Source organism: Drosophila persimilis, unplaced genomic scaffold (assembly GCF_003286085.1).
Source record: "Drosophila persimilis strain 14011-0111.01,24,50 unplaced genomic scaffold, DperRS2 tig00000000-arrow-pilon, whole genome shotgun sequence".
NCBI lineage: Eukaryota > Metazoa > Arthropoda > Insecta > Diptera > Drosophilidae > Drosophila > Drosophila persimilis.
In genome coordinates, this window is record NW_020825288.1 from 22,048,013 (window position 1) to 22,075,509 (window position 27,497).

A 27,497-nucleotide genomic window follows, 5' to 3' on the forward strand; every position below is an offset into this window, starting at 1 on the left:
AATTTTAAGCTATGTGAGTGATTTCTATGATCTCCTTGGAATGTCCCTTTCCATTTACTTACGGTAATCAAACTACAACCGCATTTCCATGAATGTGGTGTTTCATTTTGTCCCTAAATTTTCCATCTTCCTCTTTTTTTATTCAAAAATATAGACTTGTAATGGTCACATTATCTGATATAACATTGATCCATCATTTTTATTATCATTAGATCCGTTCAGATCCATTCAAATGCCATTCTATCTACGTGGAGTTTCAGTAATATGATCTATTCTAACCATCCTTGAATGGCATTTCCTACATTCCCACTCCATCATTGACTGATTACTCCTCTAAAGCTGCTGCCTGCTGTCAATTGAATTGTCGGAAAACGGTTTGATTGATGCCACGATTAATTGTTTGAGCTGCTAAAGTAAATTAGCTTCAAACCGTACACTCACACCACACTACACCACATCCATCCCATTTAGAGACCACATTTAGTTGTTGCGACTAGCGTATAGGTCACACATTGCGCAACAGCCATAAACAGCCTATTAACACCTAGAGTACCATAGAACTGGCGCATTATATGTACTCCCCCATCTACTTACCCTCCTCACAGCCATCCCAAACGAACCATATATGTACATATGTACGCAGAGCAACCCAAAACTATCTCATTCCATTCCGCCATCCAATTGCAATTTGCTGCTGCAGCACTCGAGAGTGCCAAATTACACATGGAAATGTATAGAGAGCAGGTTGAGAGCAGGTCGAGCAGGGGGGGAAAACTCATGCATAAAGGAGAGGGAATTATATAGCCTGGACATAATATATGAAACATTATGATGCCGCTTGTACTCGACACGACAGCAGCAGCAGCACGAAAACTTTCGCCAACATAAAACAATAAAAGTTTTTCGCTTATTGCCCACTTGTCCTTGAGTGGTTTTGCATAAAGTCCGACCGACCCACTGTCCCCGGCCCAATATCACCATGGAATATCGCACTGAATATCCGTGCAACCCTCCTTCATTTCTCTTCCTTGCATTCAACTTAAAACTTTTCGTCAATAAAATATATGTACCTTCCAGTGTCCACTAGAACTGACTGGGGGCTGATTGCTGAGAGGGAGGACGGTTTGGCGGTAGATTGGAGGCCTTATGTATTGATTTTCCATCAGCGTGCGCTCAACTGTTTGACTATGTGCTAATATATATTAAAAAATGAAAACGGCAACGTAAGGCCGCCAAAAGTATCGTAATGGGCAAAACAGCATAGCAGGATAGAGTTATCGCAGAACAGAGGTCTACGTATACACAGGGAAATCTACATCATGTTAGTCAAGTAAGTGTGTGTGTAATGTGCTGCAAGGATTGGCATTCATTATGCCTCCCAGTGGGCAGGCATACACGTCGTATGATTAATCTCATTTCATTATGTTATCGTTTATGTTACATCTTCTAGGCAGCTCTCTCGCTCTCTCCTTCTCACTCACTTACTGTGTAGTGTGTTTGGTCCTTTGTCCAGGCATGAAAAATGGTTCCTGCCTTTGTTTTCCAAGCATTTAGCTGCTGGCCAGCCAGGATTCGCTTCACTTTCAGTCTTACTTTTACTTACCCGTAATTTATTACCTTTTTGTTTTCCCCATTTTCCCACTCTAACCAGTAAAACAACTCAATTAACAGTTGACATAATATGCTTTAGTTTTCTTTTAGTTTTATTTTTTTTCAGTTTTTTTTTCCTTCCTTTCGATTCTTTGTTTTTGCACATTTTAAATTCTTACACTTTTAAAAGATTTCATTTTAGGTTTCTGTCGTTTTCGTTTTTCGGTTTATCGTATTTGCTCATATTTAATTGAAAGTTACTTTCAAATTTTACTTTTGTTTAGCTTTAATAACATTGTTAATTCGAGTTTTTTTTTCCTTCTTCCGTGTGTTAAATAATCTATTTTTCTTTAATTTATATATATATATATATATATTTATGTATATATATATGTATATAATTTTTTATATAATAGTTTTATAAATACACATTTACATATACAATATTACTTCAGTTTTATGCGTTCTATTAGTTATCTGTTTTTTTTTCTATTTTCGTTAAATGTTTTTCCTTATTTTTTGTTTGCTTAGAATTTAAGTATCTTAAGAATTTGTCACTTTTCCAAATGCTTGAGGCAAATGGGAATTTCCCAGAGAGAAAGACCAGAGTGATGGAGAAAACACCTTAGATATTCCGCATGGGATGGGCGTGTGTTTGATGCTTGATAATCAACTGTTTGACAGAATTTTTGCAATAAATATCGAATGGCCATAAAACGCCTCATCAAACACAATGGGAATTCTAATTTGAATTCGTTTTTATGTATACAGAATTTTCTCGCTTGAAATTTCATCTGAATAGATATTGAATGTGTATTTGCAATGTCGATATTTTACATGGTAATTGGAAAAAAGCTTATGGAAAATACATATGTCGGGCTGGGTTTTGGTTTTGGTTTCGGATTTTTCGATTGGATGCCTCTGATTACTCCTGCTGGATTTCAATAGCTTTCTGTTTTCTGTTTTATTTTATTTACTGCTTAGCTTGATTAATGAAACTTTTCCTTTTTTCTTTTGTTTTTCACTTTAATTTCTATCAATAGTTTTTAGTTTTTTTTATATCTGTAACTCTTTGTTAATGTGCCTTGCATTCGCTTAACACTGAAATGGATTTTATTTCGTTTACGTCTATTTGATTTTTGATTAGTTTTATGTGTGCTCGATGGCAAAGATTCGTGGAATGATAGAAACTAGACAGACAAAAGCGCAGAATTTTAGAAATACACAAAAAATAAGAAGATGAAAGGAAAACAAACCATTGAAAAGTGAAAACACTCGAACAAATTAAAGGAAATTCCCTTTAGAAGTTAGCTTTAAAATACCTTTTACTCATAGCATTTTTTTGTGTATATATTTAAACATTGTCCCTTTCTGTTTTAGATGGTTTTATTTAACACTTGTCTAATTTTCGCATTTATTAACAACAAATAAATTTATGAAATGTGCAACAAATTTCCATCTATGCCGATTGTATCCTATACTCAAACCGTTCCTGTCTTACGTGTCTTCTCCTCTGCACTTTGGTTAATACTCGTACTTAATTATGTTTATTAAATTTTTACATTACACAAAACACAACTGAAAAAAACTTATTCGAGGGTTACTCTTTATGTATTTCATGACTTAGTCTCTAACCATTCAGATGCATTACCAGCCAAAAGAACAAACACTCTCCTTCTCTCGTTTCGCATTAACTTGTAGCTAAATTTCCCTCCCTCTAGGTTCGAATTTCCTTTTATATTTTACAGTTTTTGCCACGTGTATTGCTAGTGTTTATTTTATTTTTTTTTCCTTTTGGTTTATGCTGTATTTGAAGTTGAATCTTTTTATATTTTTTCCTTTTTTGAACATTTATCTGTCTATTAGGACTTGACCAAATGCAAATGAGAGTTTTCGCCTTGCCTTCGAAGGAAACAGTCACAAAATGGCAGTCGAGAAGCGTTTACAGTGGGGAAAATCGTTTTTCTTTTTGGGGTTTCTTTTCTTTTTCTGTTTTTTGTCTGGTATTGTTCTATAAAAGTTTCATAGTTGTGGAAAGGAGAGTATCATAGTCAATTGAAAAAGCGACTCTAGGTATGCTATGCAGCCTATATACACAATTTCCAATCAAAGGTTTAGTTAACCGAAAACGTAGACAGCTTCATTGTATGATACAAAGTCGTACATAGAAAAAAAGGCGACAACTTGGCTTGATTTTCGTATTATCATTCATATTTTGTGCTAAATATTACGTATACGTCGCTGATTCATAGAAAAACCCAATAGCCACTAGATTTATGTATATTCATATAAGATACGTTATAGTTATTATAGTTACAGTGTGTCTAGGGTGTAGAGCTGTTGGTTTAGCGTGGAGCGGGTCTAGGGATCGCTCACCTTATGTCCGCCTCAAAGACCTGCCTTAACGTGTCCGTCTCCAGTGCCATCTTCCTTGATTGAAGTTCATGTTGTGGCAGGAGCTGCTCCTCTTGCGGTTGCCACCAGCACCATGGTCTCCGGCCCTGCCAATGCCAGCAGCAACAGCAGCAGCAGCAGCAGAGACTCAGAATGCACTCGAGGAGCTGTCGCATGCCACCAATCCCACAAACGGACACACTGCCGGCTGGGACACGCTTCGGCCGACGGTAGGCGGAGGCGACACGAGCTGCCGAAGCGAGGAGCGTGTGGAGCGTCCGACAAGCGCCCAGGTGCAGAAGCACACACACAGGTACACACAGAGATAGCGAGTGAGCGAGTGGCGAGGATGCGCTGGTGCCGCGTGCTGCATTGCTGCTGGGAACTCCCCTGGAAACGGAATGAGAAACACCTGTTTAATTTACATCTTTATTGCTGCTCTCATACTCAGACATTGGGCGAAACTGAAAGCGATTAAGAAACGAAAATTGTGTGCAGGTATAAGTATGTATAGAGTACAGAGTAGGTGTCCTTGTAAACGTGGAATTTTCATTAAAACGTAAAGCGAATTAACATCGCATTCGTATGTATACCATATATGTATAATCCCCTCCAACACTAACCGGATTACCAGCTCCAACAGAGAGCGGGGCGACCCCAAAAAGCTGTCAAACAATCAAACTGCACAGATAAACCGAAAACAAAAAACAGAAAACAATGCCAAGATTGTCATACAATAAGTTGCACAAGCCAAAACACCAGAACACCAGAACGACAGCACAACAAGCCCACAAACAAAACTAACAAACAGGATTCTCCCGTTACAGCCAACGAACAACTTCTGTCACTGAAACCATTGACTGTTTACAACTTATCAACAGCAAAAGCCAGGGAGAGACAACTGCAGCTGGGGGTCATGGTGGATGGCTGGGGAAGGGTGAGCCCTCATACACAGGTGTTGAAAGGCGACTCCGCTGCGGTGCAAAGTAACGTAAACAAGGCTTACCAGGCTTCGACTTGCTTTTGCAAAAATAATGCACAACCACCTCTATCTTGCAAATACATAATCCCATTTAGAGCTCTCCTGAAGAGCGCTCAAATTCAGAAATACTTGATTTAATTTTAGAAATATTTTTTATAAGTCCAATATTTATCATTTTAGCGACTAATTTTTGATGGCTGTGGTTTTAAATTCCAAAAGGTATGGAAATTATCTTTCCATAAACCTTCTGACACATTTCGCATCCATTAGAGCTCGTTAAAAGTCAACAGGACCTTTTTGGGGGTACATTGCAGCTGTCTGGGATGGAAATGAAAGTCTCGGCTGGCACTTTAAGACCACTATCCTTTGGGGTCCCAACTGAAAGTGAACCCGACAAAGCTCCTGACCCCATTGATGGTGATGTCGATGTCGATGCTGATGCGGCAAGCCAAACAAAAACACAATTCCCGGGCTTCGTATTGTCCCCATGTCTCCCTTTCGCTCTCACTTTCTCCCTCTGTTCGCGTGGGGGAGGGAGGAAAACAGGTAACAATAAACAATAAAAAGCAAAGTAATGCTAAAAGTGAAGCAGAAAGAAATGGGAAGCTCCAGTAGCACAAGGAGGAGCTCCATAGGAGAAGAGCCAGTGAAAAAGTTTTGCATTGCAACACGATGACAAAAACAAAAACTCCACAAAGAACCGAAACTTTACATACCCTGGCAAAACCATATAAAATATTATTATTTTTTGTCATATATGTATTTATATTAAATTGTATATTGCTTAAGATAAAGCTACCATTTGCAACGCTATAAAATTAACAATTAAAAGCATTCATGACTTTTGAGGTCACAGATGTGTTGCAAACATCTGTGCAAAATCATAATACCCTCCTTTTGCAAGAATATACAAATACTAACAGCCAACAACAATGCTGACGGCCTTATAATAATAATAATAATAATACTAACAAACAAAACAAACTGTAGCGACAAAGAACAATGGCGAAAGTAGCAGAGCGACAGAACAGGACTACTACCAGAACATCAGAGATCTGAACAGAACAGGACTGAACAAGATACAAAACATAATAATAATCAGAAACAAGTGTGCCAAAGCAGTTAACGGAAACAACGCGCATTGCATGCACAATATGGCGCCAGGGATGAGTACCCCTCTCGTGCTCATACATGTGTGTGTGTGTGGGTGTTTGGTAGTGTGCTTTGGCGTCTTTTCCGAGCAAAAGACAACACCGTGTGACATTATCTAGCAGACACGGTTGCTGCGACAACGACGACAACTTGACATTAGTGAAAGTCGCACAGGAAGTGGAAGTGAGCCAAACTGTGCTCTCGTCCTAGACAGTCACCAAGGGACGGGTGGGGCACCGGGGGAGAGTGTAACATAAACATAATTTTCATGTGGCACGCGTGCCAGATACTCGTACTGCATGTGGGGGCCAGGACCCCAAAAGTTTGGCCCGGGAGTTGAGTAAATTTAAATACTCTTTTTGTTTGTTTTGGCTGCAAAGAAGCAGATTTAAATTTTTTTATTTTTCAAAAAGTTACACAAAGTTTTGAAGAAAGGGATAGAAAGTAAGGGGGGAAGAGTGCTCTCCCCTAAGCTTGCATTTTTTTTAGTCAATTGGTGATTGTTGTAAGGATTTATTATGAAATACTTACGCGTTTACTAAAGAATAGAATATTGAATAAAGTACGAGTGTCAAAGATGCAAATATGATTGAACCTATTACCCAATTGTTTCCACACTCTCCTACGCTACGTCAATATTATTGTTGTATAAAAATAACCTTATGGATAACTTATCCCTTTTCAACACTATGACTACCCCAATCTCATATCGAGTTACACGACAAAGTTCGCATACTTTACAGAGAAGAGTGTAGCTTCCGCATCCCAAAACTTTAGCCCCCATGGCTACGTTTGTTCTGCAAATGATGATGGCAGGCGGAGTGGTTTCCTGTAGAGAGGGAAGATGGGTATACAAAAAAAAAATGAAGGGGTCGGGGCGCATAATCATTACACCGCTGGATAGGGAAACGGGTGGGCGACAGCGGGAAGCTGTCTTTCCATTCCGTATAATTTCCACGTGCCACTTTTAGCAGTTTTCACTTAGCTGAGCTCATCTGGTTTTCGTTGAATATTCGTGGAAATATTGAAATAGACACCCCGGCAGCATCCCCATCCGAATACTTGGCTGTGCTATCCACTAATCAATATTTGTTCATTGGTTGCCAATCGATTCCTCCTTGGGGGTGGCCAAAACACGCTCTCTTAGCTGCCTTTGTTGGTGTTTTCACTTAGTCTGTCTTTCACTTTAAACAACACTTTGTTGGCTAGTTATTGTCACCTCTTTCGTGCTTACTTACTCTTCAGCTTTCCCCTATCTCTTGTCTATTTTCTCTCGTGTTTTTCTTCTGGCCTGGTTCTCCTGCTTTTGTGTCAGTTCTCGGGGTGCCCCGTGGAGCTTCAACAGCTGCAATTTCTATGGCTGCCTTTGGGCAGATTTCCACCATTGATATGCTGACTCAGGCTCGGGCGAAAGCATTAGCCTGTTCTAAGGGGATTGCGATCTATTTTCTAGGTCTTAGACACAAATCCTCTGGCATCTTTCAGTCTCTAGTTGGTAGTGTGGGAATAGCTAAGTAGTTCTTACTTTCGTATGCATTTCTTTGTTGATTATTTAACCCACTATTACAGGTGTGCATTGAGTGATGTTCATAGGATGTTCTTCTTCGTATCTACATATATTTAAATGGTTTCAAAATACACGTAACTAACATTATGTCCTAAGGTAACTGTTACTCATCTGCAGCCTCACTCCATCCTTTGAAGCTCTCCTAAATAAACTTAAATGCCTCTCCAGCACTGCTTCAGATTATCTTTTAAACACAAAAGCCTTGAAGTATTCTTTGTTACAAAATCACACTTCATAAAAGTCAGTTTATAATAGTTTTCGCCAAAGGCGATAGTGGCTTATGGTACTTAACCCCAAAGTAAAGTAACTTGAAGTACTTAACCCCAAAAATGTATTGTAGCTACAATGAGCTACAACATAATACTTTAAATAAACTCAGTAAATGTTTCAATTTCTAATGGAAAGCCTGGCAGCTTTACGATGTACAAAATAATTGAAAGTTGCAAAGTAAAGTTACAATGAAATTGTGAGCATATCAATATTAATGGGAAAAGTTTAAGTGAAACGCTTTTGGTTGATTTATGATGAGTTTAATGATGCAACAATAAAGGAAAACACCCCAACTGTAAATCGGTTTCCGATGTTTAAGTGCTGATACAAATTAAAACGAAACTTAAATGCAGTACCTGTTAGAATAAGTCGATAAATTTATTTCATAATTTGTATTATACAATTCATAATCCTAACGATCCCTGATACTAGAATTGAATATTTGACAGTTGATTTAATGCACAAATTATTGATTGCGTATGTACATATATAATCCCTATCCACTAGACCATCACCTAATTGTTACCTACGATGATTAGAAGCAACTTTCGTTCAAAGTTATCCTTTATTCCTTGGTGCAGAAATGAGCTTTGAGTACCTTTGATAAGTTTATTATACACCATTTTATCCCTCTAATCCCTCTTTCACTCTTTCTTTTGCAGTTCAGTTTCGTCTCCCTACGACTATCTGTTGCCTTCCCATTACTCGTATTGTCTACCCCGGGTCAGGCCAATAGCTATGGTGTAACCCATTACCATTCTCATTGTCTCATTCACATTTTTGTGCATTTTCAAATTCTGGGCTTATCCCTTTCGTCCACCATTGTTTTATTCGGATCCTGTGTATGGGTGGTCCTATTTCTCTTGGGTGGTGGTTTTGTTGTCGTTTATTTTACTTACCATTGAGCACATGTACCGTGACGCTGCGGGGCTTTGCATTTGATGGATTACACTGATAATGCCCCGAGTCCGACGGACGCGCCGATTTAATCAAGAGAAATGATGTGGTCGTCTCGCCCTTATTGGTCACCACCGAAACGCCGCCGCGCGGCGAATCGTAGTTGATAATCTGCGGATGAGAATGGAAATCCAGCGACAAATTAGCAAAAGTCATAAAAGATATTCCACAAATTTGCTTGGGGAAAAAACTTGGATTCGTTTTTCTGCGCTATAAACATTTTCTAAGCCATAAAACAGAATCAAGATTACGCATACGCACTGTTGCACACTTGGCAAATTAAAATAAATAAAATAGAGTGGAGACGGGAGAGAAGATAAGAAAGAGGAGCAGGAAATATGCAAAGTAAGGGAAGAATGATTGCAAATAAAACCGAAACAAAACAATAAAATTAAATCTGTTTTGGGGCACAAAGAAAGTAGAAAAAGAGAGAGAGAAAAATCTCCGGCACTAATGGCAATATTTTTCCCTTTCTTCGTCGTCAGCTCGCTCTATAGAAAAGGCATAACAATGGCGACGACCGTCAACCCTTAGAGCACAGCCCCTATTTCACCCTCTCCCCTCTCTGGGGCCCTACTGCGAATTCCCAATACAATAAGCCAAAAGCCCAGGCATGAAGTGTGAGGAAAACACACCTAAAGTGGAAAACTAAAACGTGGCTCAGAGACGGAACAAAACCAAAATCCATTTAAAACCCAAACCAAAAACCCTTTTCAAGCCCCCGTCCACCCGTCCACTCGTCCATTTGTCCGTCTGGTTCCCTTCCTAAATGGCATTACCTAATAAAAAAATAAAAAAAAAAAAAGAGCGAAAGGAAAGTTTTGGCCCGGCAAAGCTAATTTAAAAGTTACTAAATTGAACACTAAAGGGTTCTCTGTCAGACTTTCCCTGGGCAGGGCTCGGTCTCGGGCCAAAGGGGAAGCGATAATGATACCCCAAAGTAATTGCATGTCCTCCCCGAAAAATGGAGGCAAAGGTAAAGGACTTCAACTCACTGCATTATTGTGATTCCAGAAGATATAAGCCGGCGGCTCCGGTGAGTTGAGTATGACACAGGTGAGATTTATAGTCGATCCACTCTCTATATACAGGTCGGGGGCGCCGATTATTTCCGTCGAGGGTTCTGAAAGAAAAATACGAGAAAATGTGAAATTGTGAAAACCAAAGGTAGAATAAATCAGTAAAAATAATTAAACAAAGCGCATTTCCATTTCGAATGTACTAGCTGTGGAGTAAAATAACAATTAGCTGGGAAGGAATTTCCTTTTGGTGGGCACTTGAACCGAGAGAGAGGTGTGAGAATTTCAAAGGATTCTCGCTTACCCTCATTGAAATATGCTTCTCTCTCTCAGCTCCCCGTTTTTCCTCATATTGTGAGGGTGAAATGATTTCCATCCTTTGAAATGAAGCAATTGAAGTGCCAGCAAAACGAAATGGAAATGGAAATATTTTGCTTTTACACTTATTTCAACTGTTATTTAACTCAACGATAATTAAATGGGAAAAGTTCCAGAGGAGAGCGGAAACCCCTCCTCTGTGGAAGGTTATAAATTAAATTCGCCTTGAGTTCCGTCTTGAGATTTCTTGAAGCTGCTTCTATGGATACTTTATCGTAATTTATACGAGTGCAAATATTAATTTATTTGATTTGTGAAATAATTGAGAGGTTTTGGCTGAGAAGAGATATGTACATATAACAATGACCACTTATGCTCTCCCTTCAGATCTTTCATTTTTTTTTTACACTGAAAAAAACTTACCAACAACATTCAGGTGAATGTAGTGACTCATGTGCGGTGTGGTTGATACCTGGCACTCGTAGATGCCAGAATCACGATGCTGCGGATATTTGATTTGTAGCATCCAGTCTTCGGTTTGCGGCTGGTGTATGGCCCGAAAGCGCTGATCCGACGTGTACGTGTACCGGCCCACTGTCAGCAAGTGTATGTCCCGATGTCGCACCCAAGACACCTGAAGCAGCATCTACACAGAGGCGACGGATAGAAAGGGAATAGCATTTCATTTGTTGAGAACCGAGATTCTGGGGCACAAACAGTTTAAAAAGTCAATTTCATACGCAACCACTGGAGTCCAAGGGGTTTCCAGGGGATGCGTCAGAGGCAGCAGCCTTTTGTGTCAGACACACGTGTAAAATGCAAATTTATTTCGAAATATTTTATATGATTTTTTACCCAATTTTTCTTTATGCCTCGTGTTGTTGTTTGGCAAAAGGAAAAAAAAACTTTGACATGAGAGTGTGGAGGGAGGGGCGTCTTAGGCAGCTCACCCTCATCAGGCCGACAAATTGAAGCTGGAATACGACTCAGACTCAGGAATACACTCATATATGTATGTATTTTGCATGTCTGTATGTATTCGGCAACCACCTGCTGTTTAATGCTCAACTTTTCCTTGCCCCGGCCACAGCCCGAGAAGGGGGCGAAACATTTTTAAGTGACGCTGATTTAGGGGTTGCCTGAGGTCCTGGCAGGCCTTCAAGCATTGGTGCTGAAAGGACTGGTGGGAGTGCATGCGGGAGTGGTAGGAGTGCTGGAGGACGCCGTGTCCTGTGCCGACTGTGTTGCGTGTCATACGTCAGCTGTGAGCATTTTCAATTTCAATGACAACAGCTTAGTAACATCCTGCCTAACGATGAACGACGACGACGACGACGGCGACGAGCACGACGACTACGACTTTGGCAAAGTTAATGGACAAGAAACACAGCGGCGTACCAGACGGCGGGCCGAAGGGTGCAGGATGAGCGATGGCTTAGGGGGGCTAAGGCGGGGGCCTAGGACCAGGTGTTAGTTAGCAGACACAAAGGTAAACTTTGGCAGCTGCTTAAGCAAAAGTTCCATGTAATTAACACCAAAAGTCCCAAAGTATAAAGCATAAGAAGGAGGAAGCCCCAGGAAGACAGCCTCCATCTTGAAAAACCAACCGCAAACATTTTCCCTTTAGTCCCCCCATTCATACCATTTCCCACTTTTTATGGCCATTAAGCTTGTTTACAGTATCGTAAAATTGTCTGCCATATCAATATATTTCCATATTTTTTATTTATTTTTTTTTTTTGGCTTGCAAAAACAAACATCAAAATCTGAAAAGATTTCTTTTTTTACAGCTCAATTTGGCAGGCGAGAAAAGGGACATATATTATGGCAAAACACAGCCAGGCCAAAGGCTTGGAAGTAAAAAGTAATACAATTTAGAGGGATTTCAATCTAGAGAAAACTAATGAAAATAGAAGGAAAATGAACTAACAGAAGAATGGCATCATTCGAAAGGAGTACATATTTATCTGCAGAAGAAGTTAATTTATATACCAAATAGCTATACTTTGACATTATCCTAAAAAGTAGATTCAATTCAGAATCGTTTTTCGAGCCACGTATTAACATTGCATGATAAAACTGATGAGAGCCCTGATGCTGTAAAGCTCCATCGACATCTCCTTTAAAATCTCTCGCTTGTTTCCTTTAGAATCATAAAGAAAATTCTGAAATTTTCGAGGTGTAGCTCTACCAAACATAAACCTCTCTCCTGAGCGAAGCGCAAATGAAAAACGTCATTAATAATGTAGAGACCATCAGCATCCGTTCGCTGTTTATCATTATGGACGGTGTGAAGGAAAGCACACCCACAAACACACACACACACACACACACACACACACAAGCGTAATCGTAAGACAGAGGGATTTTCCTTTTTTTCTTTTTCTTCGCTCGCATTTCTCTGCTCCTCGGCTCCTCCCAGACCAGCTTAACGCTCACTCAGGTGCTGCCAAATCTCAGCAGCAATGATGTATTACTCCAGGTGGGGATGACTGTGAGGTTAGAAGGGAATGGGGAGACACAGGAAAATTACGGAAGTGGGTGGGGCATTGGGTGGGACATTGGGGTTGTGGCTCGGCTGTGGCTCGCCGCAGCACAGAAAGCTAATTAGATTTTAAGCTGCCAACCCAAGCAAATGAATGTATTTCATTTTACAGGTTACTTTATATCTTTTTTTTTGCAGTTAAGCGCTGAGGGCGGAGAATGGAATGAATATTTTGGTAAGCTGTCTGCCGGATATAATTTTCATGTTTTTACTGGGTAAAAACGTATAGTATTTAGAAAGGTATATTAGAATTTAAGGATAAAGGCAGAAAAGTAGGGAGAAGAATGTAAGACCAAGAAAATCGCATAAACTATAAAACTCCTTGATCTCTCTCCTTTGATTCTGGCTGCCTTCCTATCACTCCTTTCCACCTCAAACCTCCTGTCATGAATCTGAATATGTGTAAAGTCCTGGCGAACTCTGAACAATTTAAAAAATTTTCTATCAATTAACCCTTCCATTGGGTTGAATGGAGAGCGAGAGATCGATGAAGTTATCCCATTTAACACATCTAATGAAGTTATCTGCCCGCACATCCTCATGCGAAAAGTTTTACATTGTCCTACCTCAAGGTGGAAAGTCCTGTCCTCTTTCTGCCTGCCTGCAGTAGAAACCAAGGGTTTCCTACGCCCTTTCCCCGTTTTCTACAATTTAATAATCACGCAAATTAGTTTTCGAAACCGCAAACTCAAACCGGCCGAAACCCAAAGCTAATCACTGCCTGCCAGCGCTCGGAGCACAGAGAATAGCAGGTCCTGGCATGTCCTGGCATGTCCCGGCGGGACAAGTAACATATTATTATCGGAAAAACGGGCAGAGACCTGCTCCGGCTCAGGCCGACGCCGCCGGAAGTGACCGAAGCCGAATGACTACGGCCACGGCCCAGCTCCACCCAAAACGGAGAAACCCAAAACAAAACGAAAGCATTTTCGTGGGCTTTTCCCCTCATTTGAATAGTTTTTCCTTCTGCAGCGACGGCCCAGGTGGATGAAGCCCCGTGGCCGGAAGTTCTGCGGTGTTGCGGTGGGTCCTGGAGAGATTGTGTGTTTGTGAAATGTTTGCGGCATTTCCTTCCGCACACGACGAAAGTTGAATAAAGTAAAATCTGTTTCCTGTTTGGGTATAATTAATCATTTTGTTCTTTGGCGAGCGGAACAATTAGCCACCAACCATGCACCCCCTGTCGGCCCTAGCCAGCATGTGGGCGCAGTCAACGTGCTAATTAGTCGCCTCCCCCCGAAAAAAAAAAAAAAAAAGAGAATACTCATAGGGAAACCCTGCTTTACAAATAGCATTTTGATGGCACTGGCAAAGGAATTACATGATAATTACAATATAAAACCGTCAGCTCATGCCCACAAATTACTTCACTTGAAAAATACGGCCAGGCAACACACAACCAAGAGAAGATGGGTTTACAATTTCAAGTACAGTGGTACTTAAAGTAGGTACTATCGCACAGATGTGTAGATTTTTATACGGCAGGGAAGCTAGAGGTATGAAGGAATAACTAGCTTCAAACAGTCTTACATATGTGTGGATACAGATCGGTATCTCCAAATTTAACACCAAATTTAACCATTGAAATAATGGTACACGATTTTTACCAGCGAAGCATGTTTTTGCTTCTACAAAAGTAATGACATTCGAATGATAAAAATTAATAAAAGCAATTAAACAAAAATAATGATAAATAATGGCGGAAACCGCAGGTGAAAAAACAGAAGCTCAGAACAAAGGTTTATTCGGTAACCGGAATGAAGGTTATTCTTGAAGGCATTTCATTCGCTGCATACAAACTATTCAAGCAGGAACTGATGTATCTTCCCACATCAGTTCTCCTCTAGTAATAAATCTTTTGGGGATGGACAAATATAACCAGATTGATGCAAAAGATACTGCACGAGGGGTATACCATGTACATTATTTACCGATCACTTACATACTATAATAGTCGTATGAATATATACTCATAAGGGTACACATTTCCACTCTAAATTCTAGTAATAATTGATATCATTCATAGCTATAATGACAACCATTTAGTGAGGTTCTCGAGCTTACCGTTTTGTTGCCCAGATTCTTGACGCGGCAGTTCAAATAGGCCGTCTTGCCCAGCAGGGCGGTGACATTCTTGGAGACGGCCTTGTCGAAGTAGGGTCCCGCATTGCGTGCCTCCTCCATCAGGTCGATGCTGTTGCGATGGATGCCGGATGCGGATGCGGCTCCCGATTGTGAGGCAATTGTGTTGATGCTGCTGCTGCTGGCCTTGTGCAAGCTACTGCTAGGAATGCCAGTGATGGTGGTAGAGCTTGAGCCAGATCCAGAGCTGGAGCTAGAGCTGGGCGCTCTGCTGGCATCGGTTGTCATTGAGCTGGACTCGGAGGCTGGTGAGAGGCCTGCTCCTCCTCCAGCTGCATGGCCATTTTTGTTATTTCCGTTGGCATTGTTGCTATTGCTGCTCATGCTTCCGCTTCCGGCGACACCACTGGGACCTCCTGGCGACTGGGAGGCCTCTCCCACGCCAGCTGCTCCTGCTCCACCATTCGGAATGGCATTATTACTGCTGCTCATATCCTTCGATTTGTTTGAGTCACGCTGTGCGGCAAACACTGCAATGGGAAGGAGGGACAGGAAGCAGATTTAGAAAATGTTTTTTTTTCAATTTCGCTTCAGAGAGCCCTTCCCCAGAAAACTGTGCCATAAAGTCCTTCAATCGACTCTATCGGCTTACGCTTAGTGCCGACAAAAAGTTGATCCCCATACGCAAAACCCGAATTGGAAACCTTGTAACTCGTTTTGGCCAAACTTTTAATATGACTCCACCTCTGGCCACCTTTTGTGGCAACCATTTAGGTAATTAGCGAATTACGCACACACATACACTGGCACACAGGCACAACTTTTTCTATGGTTGAAACTTATTTTGTTTTGTTTTTGTTGCTGCGGAGGTAAATCCTGAACTTTTCGTTCTGTTCTCCCTCTATTTTTTGGGGGGCTTGTTTGCAATTTTTCGTTTATCAAATTTTCATGTTTTCCCGCTAACATGTACGAGTATATGGAAGAGAATTCGCCCTCTGGTCTGGGGAGTGTTACATGTAGGTTGTTGTCGTAGTTACGAGCAATTTTTATCCGGCATTTATCCATCACTTAGCTACGAGGACGCCACAGCGTCTGGCCCAAAAACTAAGCTCCCCTCTCTATGTAGTACACCCCAGAAATCGACACACAGAGATCCACACACCCATATGTCTGTCTTTAGACATTCGAGTATATATGTATGTGTATTCGGATGTTTATATGTATACATATATCTCGAGGCACTTGATACGCTTATTACGTCGCAGCTAACGTCTTTTTATGACACTCTCTCTCCCAGAGCTCTCCCTGGCTACTGGCAATTTTTATAGAGCCAAAGCCAAGTGAAGCCAAGGCTAACCAGTGACTGGCTAGCGACTTTATTAGATTAAACATGTTGTGCACGTCGTCGCATCGGGGAAGAGAAGATATCAACCAGCATCCCAGAGGAGGTGATGCCACCCAGTGACTCAGTCACTGCGATTCGGGGCAGTCACTCACAACAGCTAAAGATGTGATTTTACTTTGTCTTTAATGGAAAACAGATTTAATTTTTTCCAATTGGGAGTAACAAATAGAAGATTATATCCTCATTTTATATTCAAAATCAGTTATTTCCTGCTTGAAAATGTGATGGGACTTAGAGGTATAGAAGGTTGGACTCTTTCCAAAAAAATAGTCAAGAAATGCAAGATCTAGCATTTGCATCTTGATTTTTCATGCTTTGTTTCATATGTTTTTCTTGCCTAAGAAAATCCTGTAAGCACAAATCTCTAAGTTCACAAACTTCTGGTCACGAAATGCGAGCATTTCTCTCATCTCTAGCACACACACACACACACACGCACATGTTATCTGTCTCCCTCCAGTGTCTATTCCCCTCACTCTGTCTCTATCTGTCTAACTCCGGAATCCCCCTCTTGGTTTACTGCCCAAACTATTAGCTGAGCATCAGCTTTGGCCCCGTTGGCCATGTTACAACCAGATAAGTCGCATATCCTTCATCATCTTCCTCTTCTTGAGCTCCCTCCGATGGTAGTAACATTCCCAACCCCTCAATTTCCTTCCCCTTTCCCCACTGGTATTTAAGCAAACTGCTATTGACAGGCCAAGCGTCTGCAGTCGGGCTGCTTGGATACTGGATGCTGGGTGCTACTTTCTGCCTTCAATTGGCAAGACCCAAACAATGTTGCTAATAACTCGACTCCACCCAAGCCCCGTATAAGGGAATAAGAAGAGGTCGTCTCTGGGAACACCCAGAATGATAATAAATAAAACGCCTCTGGCTAGAAATTAAAATAAATTGACTGCCTGGGACCAAAGACCGCAACGTCAACTGTTGGCTGTTGGCTGTTGGCTGCCAAACATAAATTAGACCACGAACGAGAAATATTTCTTATTTTTATTTTGTCTCTCTTTCTGTATTTTTGGCTTAAAAGCGCCCTGCAGAAATCGCAAAGTCATGTACCAAAGGTCGCAGCACCGGAGAGTCGGCGAATCGGAGAGAGGGTCGTTTGCCGTGTCCGTGCTCATGTCTCGTGTCCGGGTCTGTTACGTCGACGTCGTCAACGTCAGCAACTTGAACACAAGTAGACCGCAGGGCATGTTCCTGTTGCTCATCTCAGCCTCGTCCTATTCCTCGTCCTCGCCTCCGTCTTTGGCTTGTTCTTGTCCTGCTCAGGGTACGAGTACGGGTCCGGAGTCGGTGCTCTTACGTCCTGGGGTTTGCTGGCATTTTTACGCCCGCACAGTTATTATTAACATTCCAGGGGTGGGTTCTGGGCCTGTTGCGGTTGTTGTTGTCAGAAACATTTGAAATGTCAAAACTTTTAACTCCGATGTATTTGTGTGTGTATGTGTGTGTGCGTGTGCGTGTCCGTATCTGTCTTCTAAGGTGAACTTCTTTTCGTGGAAAACAAACCATAACAACAACAAAATATATGAACGCAGTTACCTTTAAATTTTTGAATTCACTTAAAAAATTAAAACTCATCCTCTACTACTCTCAGTCATAGCCATTGCCCTTCCATTACATTCCACGTGACAGTCACAAGTCACAAAGAACTTCATGTTTAAATATTTAAAGGTTTCCATTTGTCAGTTGGCCCTCCGGCCAGGTCCGACTCTAACTTCAACTCCAACTCGGATTCGGAGTTCTCGGTATCTCCAAAGGTGTTCTCAGTATCGAATTGAGCCATTCCTCGGGCCATCAGTTCTTTGTTTTTCTTTTATTTGAACGGTGTTTGTGTTCAAAATTATATTAAAAATTTCTTTGAATTCGCCAACAGTAATTTGAGTAGGAAATCAATACTGTTCGCGGAGCAGCTTAGAGTGCCTTGGAGTGTCTTGAATGACCGCGGAATAAGGTGGAATTATTCAAGGACAACAATTGATGAACTTCAAAATGAAAAATAAGATTAAATATCGTCTGGTAAACCTTCAATTTCAGCTTAACCTTCCTGGAATTGTTTATTTAATAAGAAATACCTAATCTATTAGGACTGTCGACGCAAACCGCAATCTCTCTCAATTCTGATCATTTTCAAATGCAAAATATGTATCAAAAGTAAATAGATTTCTATCTGAAGAAAACTATAATACTAGTTCTATAAGAATATCCTCTGATTAATTAAGAATCTTGTATGTCTCTTTAGTATTACATTTTCATTCGATGTATAATCGTTTACTGGCCTCAAGGAATACCTAATGCACTCATTAGTTAGATAATGATATTATCGTGAACTGGAACTGGAATTGATTTCGCCTTCAGAAAATTTGGTGATTTAATTTGAATATACGAATGGGGGCCAGAACTGGCAATCGCATGTTCTTTATCTATGGATCTAGTGCACTATGCCCTCGACTGGCCGATTCATTAGGCCCTAATGATGATTTACCTCTTTCTCGCCCCTCCATACCCCGACTGGGGCACCGACTTGGCCCAGAGGCAGGCTGGGCTCTCGTCATTAAGGCAGAGCACGGCATATGAAAAATGAAACTTAAATAAAAGCACCAACCGCACACACCGACACTCACACATATTGGCGGTTCAGGGCTCACACCCATTCAATCAGGACCTGGCACATGCCCGTCGCCTGGGAGTTTCCTCCGGGCCACACTGGGCCTGGGCCAAAACATTGATTTCCCAAGACTTTTCAGGCACACAAAATTAATTACCTAACCTAAAAACGCAGCCCAAAGGCAGGCAAAACACCGAACAGCAACCGGGAAAACGGAAAACGGAAAAACAGGGCACATGAAAGAATGAAAATTATGTAAGCCAGGACCAGACAAGCACAAAATTGCCGAGCGATTCTCCCCCCATCTCATCTCTACCCCTCTCTCTCTCTCTCTCGTTTCTTTTCTCTTCTCGGCCTCTCGATGCTGATAGATTTTCCCTCTCGACTTTTTCTAGATGGTGTGTCCTGCTGCCGGTTCTGGTTCTGGTTCTGGTTCGGGGTCCGGAATGGTTTGGTTTGATTTGGTTTGGTTTTTCTGCTGACTCATTTGGGCATGACAACGACAACAAAATGAATGATATCGAAAATCGAAATCAATAAATGAAATTGGTCAAATCAATTTGGCAACAATTGCTATTTCGTGAATGGGCACCAGGCACCCAGAAAGAAACTGGAGCACAAAATTTGATTAAAGTTTTCCCCGATTTTCCTGCGCGAATGGTAATGGAAAATGCGCTTCGCTTGCATGTGCAAAAGAAAGAAAAAACTACGATTGCGAGTGCCTACTTGTGAAATTAAGAATGGAAAAAGCCCAATTTGAATGCGAAATTGTTGTTATTCAATAAAGTTTTTATGAAGTTTATTTCTGCTCGCAGTATGTATGTAGTACACTCATATTTTGGGCTAATTTAATAATAGTAAACATACGACTATAATTGTATTTTAATTCAGACAGTTAAGTAAATTAATTACCTATTCATTTATTAAAATATTTAAAAATAAAAAAATGCTGTGAGCCGCTTCAAAGGGTAGCTGTTTGCCATTTAAAAAATTACTAATTTATTTCTTGATTAATGCGGAGAGGGGGATTTTGGTAGAATAGGCATGGCAGACCGCGATCTCTCTCAATTTTGCTAGCACTTGTCATGAGAAATGGGAAAAACACAACAGCAACTTATGCTCTAATGTTAAGACTTGCACTCTGTTTATCCTCTACTATGTACCTAATGCACTATTTGATTAAAGTTTTTTAATATTTTAAAAATATTTTACCGCTTAGTCCTATATCTGCACACAACTCGCCTTCTTTTTCGACCAAATATATTCTTATAAAATATTATATATATATATTTCAAATATTTTAGTTCAAAAAGTGAGTTTCTGATAAAAAGTTCTTCTTGTAATCGAAATGCCATAAGTTCATAAGCTGATCCAATCTAAATTCAACCAAAAAGGCTCTACGAATTTCGTTCAGTGTATTTCCCTCACCTCCATTTCCAGATATCAGAGCGATGATAAGAAAGAGCATGCTGAGCATTATCAGTGCCCTTTGACGGCCTCTGCAGTCCACGTAGAGTCTCCTGGTGTTGCTGCTTCTGCTTTTGTTGTTGTTGGTGGAGATGTTGCTGATGAGTGGATTGGTGTTGCCTCTGCCACTGCCACTGCCGCAACCACTAACCCTGGCTGTGCTGCTGCTATTGCAGGTGCCTGGCCAAAGCCTGGTGCAATCTGTGCTGATTTCTGGTGGGTCCGAGTGCTGTTGATCTCGCTCTGGTCGTTGTCTCCTGGCTGTGGATGTGGCAAGTGTTTCCGCTCTTGCTGTTGCAGATGTTGCCGTTTCTCGTTGCTTTAAATTCGTTCGTTGCTCCTCCTTCTGCTGTTCCTGCTCCTGCTGCTGGCGCATTTCCATTTGAAAAGTGGCCATAATATTTCACTTCTGAGCCCTCACCCGCTCGCTCACTCTATCTCTCTGGGTTTTTCTGTGTTGGGTTGGAGCTATTTGAAAATGTGTTGCCGGAATAACTGAGGGGCGTGGCTGGGAGCGGCCTGATTAGCGCCTGCCATCATCCCGCTGCGATGCGTGAAATTGCCGCAACAAAAAGGTCGCCAGCAAAAAAATGAAAAGAAAATCGTTTTGCGTAATGTATGTGTTCTACCGCCTAGTCCGCTAGACTCTCTGTAGTTTTCCCTTTAGTTAGATAACTACTTTGCATTTGTTCCGCTCGACAGATGCTGACAAATCGCTGCCATTTTTCCAGCGATTTATATTCTGTTTAATTTCGGCTCGAACACAGTTCCAGCTGGCCGGGATATCACTTCATCTTCATTAGCCCTGGGGCCCGGCTCGACCAGCCTCGGAGTGGATCGCAGGACTCTGCCGCTGCCTGTAAGAATGAGACAAGAGGAGGAACACGAATACAGTTTTGGGGCGTTAAAAATGTTTGGAATTTCATTAAAAATGCAAACGTCAATGTCGAAATAAATGGAAATTCGTTTGTGTGTGTGTGTGTGTGTGTGTGTGTGTGTCCCGGCACGTGCTTCTGTCCCTGGGCCCCATCTCCAGGTGGCGTAGGGCACAAGGACAGATTTTTTTTCTATATATATTATCCGGCGGCGCGTGGCCCCATCGTCCCTCTTCTTGGATTGGCAGTGTTTGCTTTATGAATGTGTTTCTGTAACTGGCGAAGACAACAGTTTTCCCACCCGAACCCCAACCCCAACCCCAAAGGGAAAATCTCCGAAATTCGTGAGGATAAAACAGAAAACAAAAATTTGCGCTGCGTTGGCAATATCGTAATGTGATTTTTATTAAAGTCAACAAATAATAAATTAAATGCGCCCCAAGGCGGAATTCTGGAATTTCTAATTTGCCAAGACATCCGGCTGGCTGGACAGTTCTTCCTCTTTCCAATGCAATGGAAATTCCTAACTTGATTAGGAATTTAAGCAAGACCGGGATTTCGAAAATTGAAAATTTATATAAACATATATCTGGGAAACAATTCCTGATAAGCTTTGCTCCACAGATTTAAAAAACTAAGCAATTTCTGTCGTATATTGGCCTCAGCCGGAAAATGGGAATGATTTGAAGCCCCAACTTTCAAGTTTAAAGCTTTGTAAAAGCCTTAGAAATAAACAATTCAATCGCCTTATCGCTCTACCGTCTCCGAACCTCGTGAGGATCTGGGACAAAATGGAGCTTCCAACAAACTTCTAACCGGACAATATCCTACCCATCTCTCTCTTTGAGGATGCAAGATTTTAAGGATCTGTTCTAGAAAAGTCACGATAATAAGTATCCTTAACATCGAGATCACTATTTCCAAACCTACTTAAGCGGAGAGGACTGTACTCGTATCATACAAATTGCCAACCATATTATAATATTTTATTGGAATTAATTATTTTGTAAGCAAAATCTAATCAATTTTCAATCTTTTTACTGCCGAAAAACTTATAAATTTAAGCCGATAATAAATTACTTAAATGATAAAATGACTTTATAAAATACTGATCAAATATTCTTTGAAACCAAAAACCACATTAAGAACTAGATAAAGCAGTTCAAAAAATAATAGTTCAGAAATTTGTGAAATTTTGAGGTCTAGTCCTGGCCCATCATTATCCAGCTCTCCAGATCATTCAAATGTAAAATTCCTAATCTATCCTCAGGCCCAGAGAGAGCTTTCAGCAAAACTTAAAATGAATTCGGCGTCCCTTGGGAGCACTTTCATTCCATTTTCCAGAAAACTTTTTGCTAATGTCTCCCTATGCTGATCGTATTATGTCTATTTACAAGTTTCATTATTCATTTTCCCAGTCACCACTGAGCCCCTGCATCCCTCCAAAAGTGTATGAAAACAATGGGAGAAGAAGATTCATAGAATGTCCCTGACAGCATCCGAAATAATGGCACATAAAGCGTTAAACAAAAGCCGAAACAACGAGGAAAAAAGTGAACGAAAGGGAATAAAACAGAGCAGAATTCTCACTCGTCAGAGTGTAAGTTACAGCAAAAGTTTCATTTAAAACTGTCGAGCTCTGAGCCCCCACGAACTGGCAACATTTGGGGAAAGTTTTCACCCCCCACCCCGTCCCCTTCGTTTGCAGCACTTTAAAAAGTTCGAGAGAGAAAAAAGAGCGCCCAACAGCGCATGGAATGGCATGGGGTACGGTGCGGTACGGTGCGGTACGGTACGGGAAAAGTCATCAAGTGCAATGTCGGGGCTTGACAAAATATGCAGCCCCAGCCCCATCCACAGCCTCAGGGCCACCCCTTCCAAATGCCGTGGCGAGTGTCAATGCGTGGCAAATCCAAGAGAAATGTGCCACAAAACTTTTCCATCCAACAATGGCCGACGGTGCGGAGCGGGCCCGCAAGGAAAACTGTCGAAAAGTGGCATGGGAAAAGCTTCAAGGTGATGGCTGCTGTAATATTTCTTCGGCAGGTTTTCCCATGCTTTTGTTGCTGGTTAGTTTTAATTAGTGCCAAGGTCCGTCCGTCCAGGGGCCGAGGGTTAAGCACGTCACGGATGATGGTCGGGCATTAAGTTGTGAGTGCCAGGGCGTGACCGGCTAACCAGCCCCCGAAGCCCACCCACCGACAGCCACTTCACAGCCCAGTCCAGTCCAAGTCCATGCATAATTAAAGCTCGACGTCTCATTATAATTTCCATTAAAAAGTGAGTACCCAGCCCACCCCGCCCACTCGGAGCACCTTCTCTTTCTCTGAAGGATGGGTTTTATATTTAACCCCCTCAAAAAGTATTGCCCGATATCGAGCATTCACAATTGACATTTAAAGTGACAGCTGTCAAACAGAAAGGAAACAGAAACTGCGTCCGATATTCCCGTGACGTAACTTGTCCTCCCTGATTAATGGAATATGCACGACCACTCTGTACATAATTATGTTTGATTAACACTCAACCCCAAAGCACTGACCAGCTACATAAATTGTTGCCTTACTCGTAATTGTGTAGGCCCTTCCCTTCAGATGGAATCCCCATCAATTTGGTTCTTTTGTTTGCTTTTGATTTCCTGCTATTTGTTAAATATTTGCATAATATTCCATTCATTGCAAACAGAGAAAAAAATAGTATAAAAATGCAAATTAAATAAATGTGTCAATGGTAAGGCAAACACAAAGAATATTTTTCGTTTCAATCACATGAAATATTCGTATTATTGTATAAAGTTAATGACAAAAAAAAAAAGAAAACATGCTATAAGCTGATTAAAATCGAAACAAGAAAAGCAGATAAATTTGGGTCAAAAAACCACCGTGATCATCGATGTAGTCCTAAAGCATTTAGTCGCTCAATTTGATTGAATCAATCTGACCATAATACAAATTGCACATGGGAGATTTTAGTAATACAATCAATACCTCAGATGATAAATATACATAAGTAGCTATGTACTTCTTAAAAAGTTCGTTAACAATTCCATGTACGAAAACTAATTTAAAAAATGGCATATGGCGAAATAATAACAAAAGTAAACTAATCCCACAAAAACATTCCGACTAAAATTGATAAATGAAAAATATAAGAAACCATACGCTTGATGATACAAAAAGAAATATGCCAAAGAACTTTCCATTTAACCAGTAAAACAATATATACGTATACAGATTGTGTATTGGATGTGAAATAAAACATAAATCCTAATAAAATATTGATGATTAGTCCGGAACCAAGGAGAGCAACATTATATAAACAAAGCCTGAAATGTTTCCCAATTTATTTACTCTCGAGCTTGGGTTTAATTTTCATCGAGTTCCATAGTGTCAATATGGACTCAGCAAGGCCTTCCTTTGTCTACGCCGCCCCACTTTAATGCTGCTGCTGCTCTCGTTTCATTTTTTTGGGTGACTCTCATATACATATTCCAACACATTCACGTGTATGCGTATATATGTATATGTTAAAGTAAGCTTATGAATTTCATTGGGGGACTTAAGCTGATTTGGGCCAGACAAGGCAGGAGTCAAGGCAATGGAAAAGGTTAAGTACAATAAAAATAATTTATGTATTTGGGTTTCGTTTTTGAGCAGAAATTTCCATTCCCAGAAATACGATTTGACCTTGCTGAAATGAAATGTGAGTGAAATTTCTAGAGAGAAAGAAAAATGTTGCATGAAAGGGAAAAGAAACAGGGAGTAGATAAATATCAGAGGATACATCTGAATCCCTCCAGTCATAGCACCCCCGATGGCTATGCGGAAAGATAATTTGTTTAATTAGAGTGCAAAGAACTAATTAGAGAGGGAACATCATTTCTCAAGTTTAAAATCCTCCATAGGCAACGGAAGGTTTGTAAAATTCATTACAATGTTAAGGGATTTTATTTCCTGAGTCCAGTTTATAATATAAGAAGTAGCCAGTAAAGTATAATTGAATAAAAACTTAAAAGTTCTCGAACATCATTAATGGTAATTTGTAATGAAATCTATTTTCACCGCTACCTGCTTGGTGGCTTATATCTTTTTGTAGTTCCCCAAAAATTGTTAGATGAACCTCTTAAATTCCGTATACAAGAACTGCAGCATTGAATGTCTTTCATATCCCTTTAACGAATGGCCAGATGGCTAGACAAGATAAACACAGTCAGGAAAGAGCTCCTAGCAATCTATACGATAGATATGTTAATTCCGCTTTCTCTTTGTAATCCCATTCTGTATCACTCTTTCATTCTATTTAGTGGAGCCTTCCGTTCAATACATGTTTTCCTTGTAATGTTTATTTTCGTATGGTACGAGTATGCGAAGAGGCAACATCTTCAACTCTTTCGTGAATGCTTTATGTTCTGTCTGTTGTGGGCAAGGTTCGTACAAATATGCATATGCCATTCCTAATTACCAACTCTTTTCTTGAGAGGCATCCAAATACGTATCCATTGAATAACCCTTTTCCAGCGAGCTGTCAATAATTTGATTGACCCCCACCACTCACCTGTATGCCTCAGGTGTATGTTTATCCATTAGGTAATTTCTAACAATTTCATAATTAAATTGAGTTCCACAACGTAGAACACCCGCTGACCAACCGCTTGGATGCCGAGACCACAGCAAAGATAAATAAAAAAAAGCCTAACAATAAATAAATACAACAATGAGCCCATCGCTGGCCACCCGTTGCTTCCGCTACACCCCAGCCACCCCTAGACCACCAAAACCACCCAAAACATCAAGCCCCACCCCACTCAACCACTCACCCCACAACCACTTCCGAACAATGACACAATTGTGTGGGTTTTTTGTCCGTACGAATACGAGTACGTATATGTGAATGAATGAATGGTGGTGCTATTTGGGGGTATTACACGATTATCGGTGTTAACTAGACAATAAAATAAGAAATTATCGGATAATTAGCTCATAAAATTAATCGGTTTTACCTTTCCTCTTCTTCGATTGTTATTCGATTGTTGGTTGATTTTGAGGTTTCTGGCGCTGTCGTTGTCTCTGCTGCTTGATGATTGATTGAATTTGAATTGATTTTATTTTATTAAAAAGTTTTCAGCTGCAAGCTGACATTTTATCAATTTTAATCTGGCAAAAAATATAAGGAATTTTATGTCTAGGCATTTTCTTTCAAATCTCTAAAAAAGGCGTAAATTTTATTGCCGTATCCCTTTTATGTAGACGCGGGAGGGATTGAGTTAGGTTCGGTTTAAGGCGAATAGTCCGTGGGCATGAGGATGAGGATATCTCAGCCGTGTGATTCCTGCGTTTAATAAATTCTCTCGCCCTTTTCTTTTATGCAAATTTTTTCCTGGTTAAGCAGAATACGACCCTAATTTATGTGCCCCAGAGGGGGGCCTAAACCCAGCCACAACCACAACTGAAAAAAGTTCAAACGGAAAAGTTCAAATGAGTGAAAAATCGTAACATTTTCCGCGAAATTTAAAAAGGAAAACAACCAAAAAGGGCGCCTTCACAATTATTTCTTAAAGCTGAAAAAAAAAAACAAAAACTGTTAAAAGTTATTCCAGAGGCGACCTTCAGGGCTGCTGGCCACCAAACAAACTGAAAACAAAGTTGAAATAATATTTTGGTATTTTTGTTTGCTCTGTGCAGTACGCGAGTATTCCACCGTTATGCGGCCTTGACTGATGTACGGAGGATGGATCGTTATGCGGTCAGGCAGGAAGCAAAGAGCAAAAGGTGAGAACGGAACAGCTGACGGAGGAGCTATAGTGGGTGGGAGCTATAGTGGGTCTTAGTGTGACCGTGTTTAATGCATATTTTGTTTAATTTTATTTAGTTTGGGGCTACTCGATTATTCATGGATTAGTCGTGGGGCACTTTCGCACATTTTCCTCGAACATATTTCCTCTCGTTTTTTGTTTCACTCGAGTGTTGCATATTTTATTTGCATGGCACGCCATGGCTCCGCTCCGTGTGCTTTCACGTTGCGTGCTCGGCTTTATACATATTCGCTTTTTGGCTTATTTATTATTTAGCGTTATTGCACATTGAACAACTTTTACTTTCAAGCTTCTCGTCGAATGTGACTTTAACCGTTACCGTTACCGTTGGCACTACCACTGACTGCCTGCCGCACCTATGTAGACGATGCGTGAGTGCGTGTGTGTGTGTTGGTGCTTCACTTGTATGGGTTATATTGAGGTTGTCCTTTCACCGAACGACAGAGTACCG

General features: G+C 40.8%; 1 protein-coding gene across 3 annotated transcripts; it reads right to left on the bottom strand.

Annotated features, from left to right (window-relative positions):
* Positions 1-2,878: 2,878 nt before the first annotated feature.
* LOC6591617 (serine/threonine-protein kinase pakA) lies at positions 2,879-27,497 on the bottom strand. Of its 3 annotated transcripts, none has more exons than XM_026995423.1 (8): positions 27,372-27,497; positions 26,234-26,437; positions 20,321-21,216; positions 14,859-15,406; positions 10,673-10,895; positions 9,908-10,035; positions 8,855-9,023; positions 2,879-4,396 (listed from the first exon to the last, which is right to left on the bottom strand). In XM_026995423.1, the coding sequence occupies exons 3-8, from the start codon at positions 20,754-20,756 to the stop codon at positions 3,963-3,965; spliced, it is 1,938 nt and encodes a 645-aa protein (XP_026851224.1). In that variant the 5' UTR covers positions 20,757-21,216; positions 26,234-26,437; positions 27,372-27,497; the 3' UTR covers positions 2,879-3,962. The 3 variants fall into 3 exon arrangements, with proteins under 3 accessions (XP_026851224.1, XP_002017119.2, XP_026851225.1); XM_002017083.2 differs by having other exon boundaries at positions 26,234-26,387; positions 27,366-27,497; XM_026995424.1 differs by having other exon boundaries at positions 4,070-4,374; positions 26,234-26,387; positions 27,366-27,497.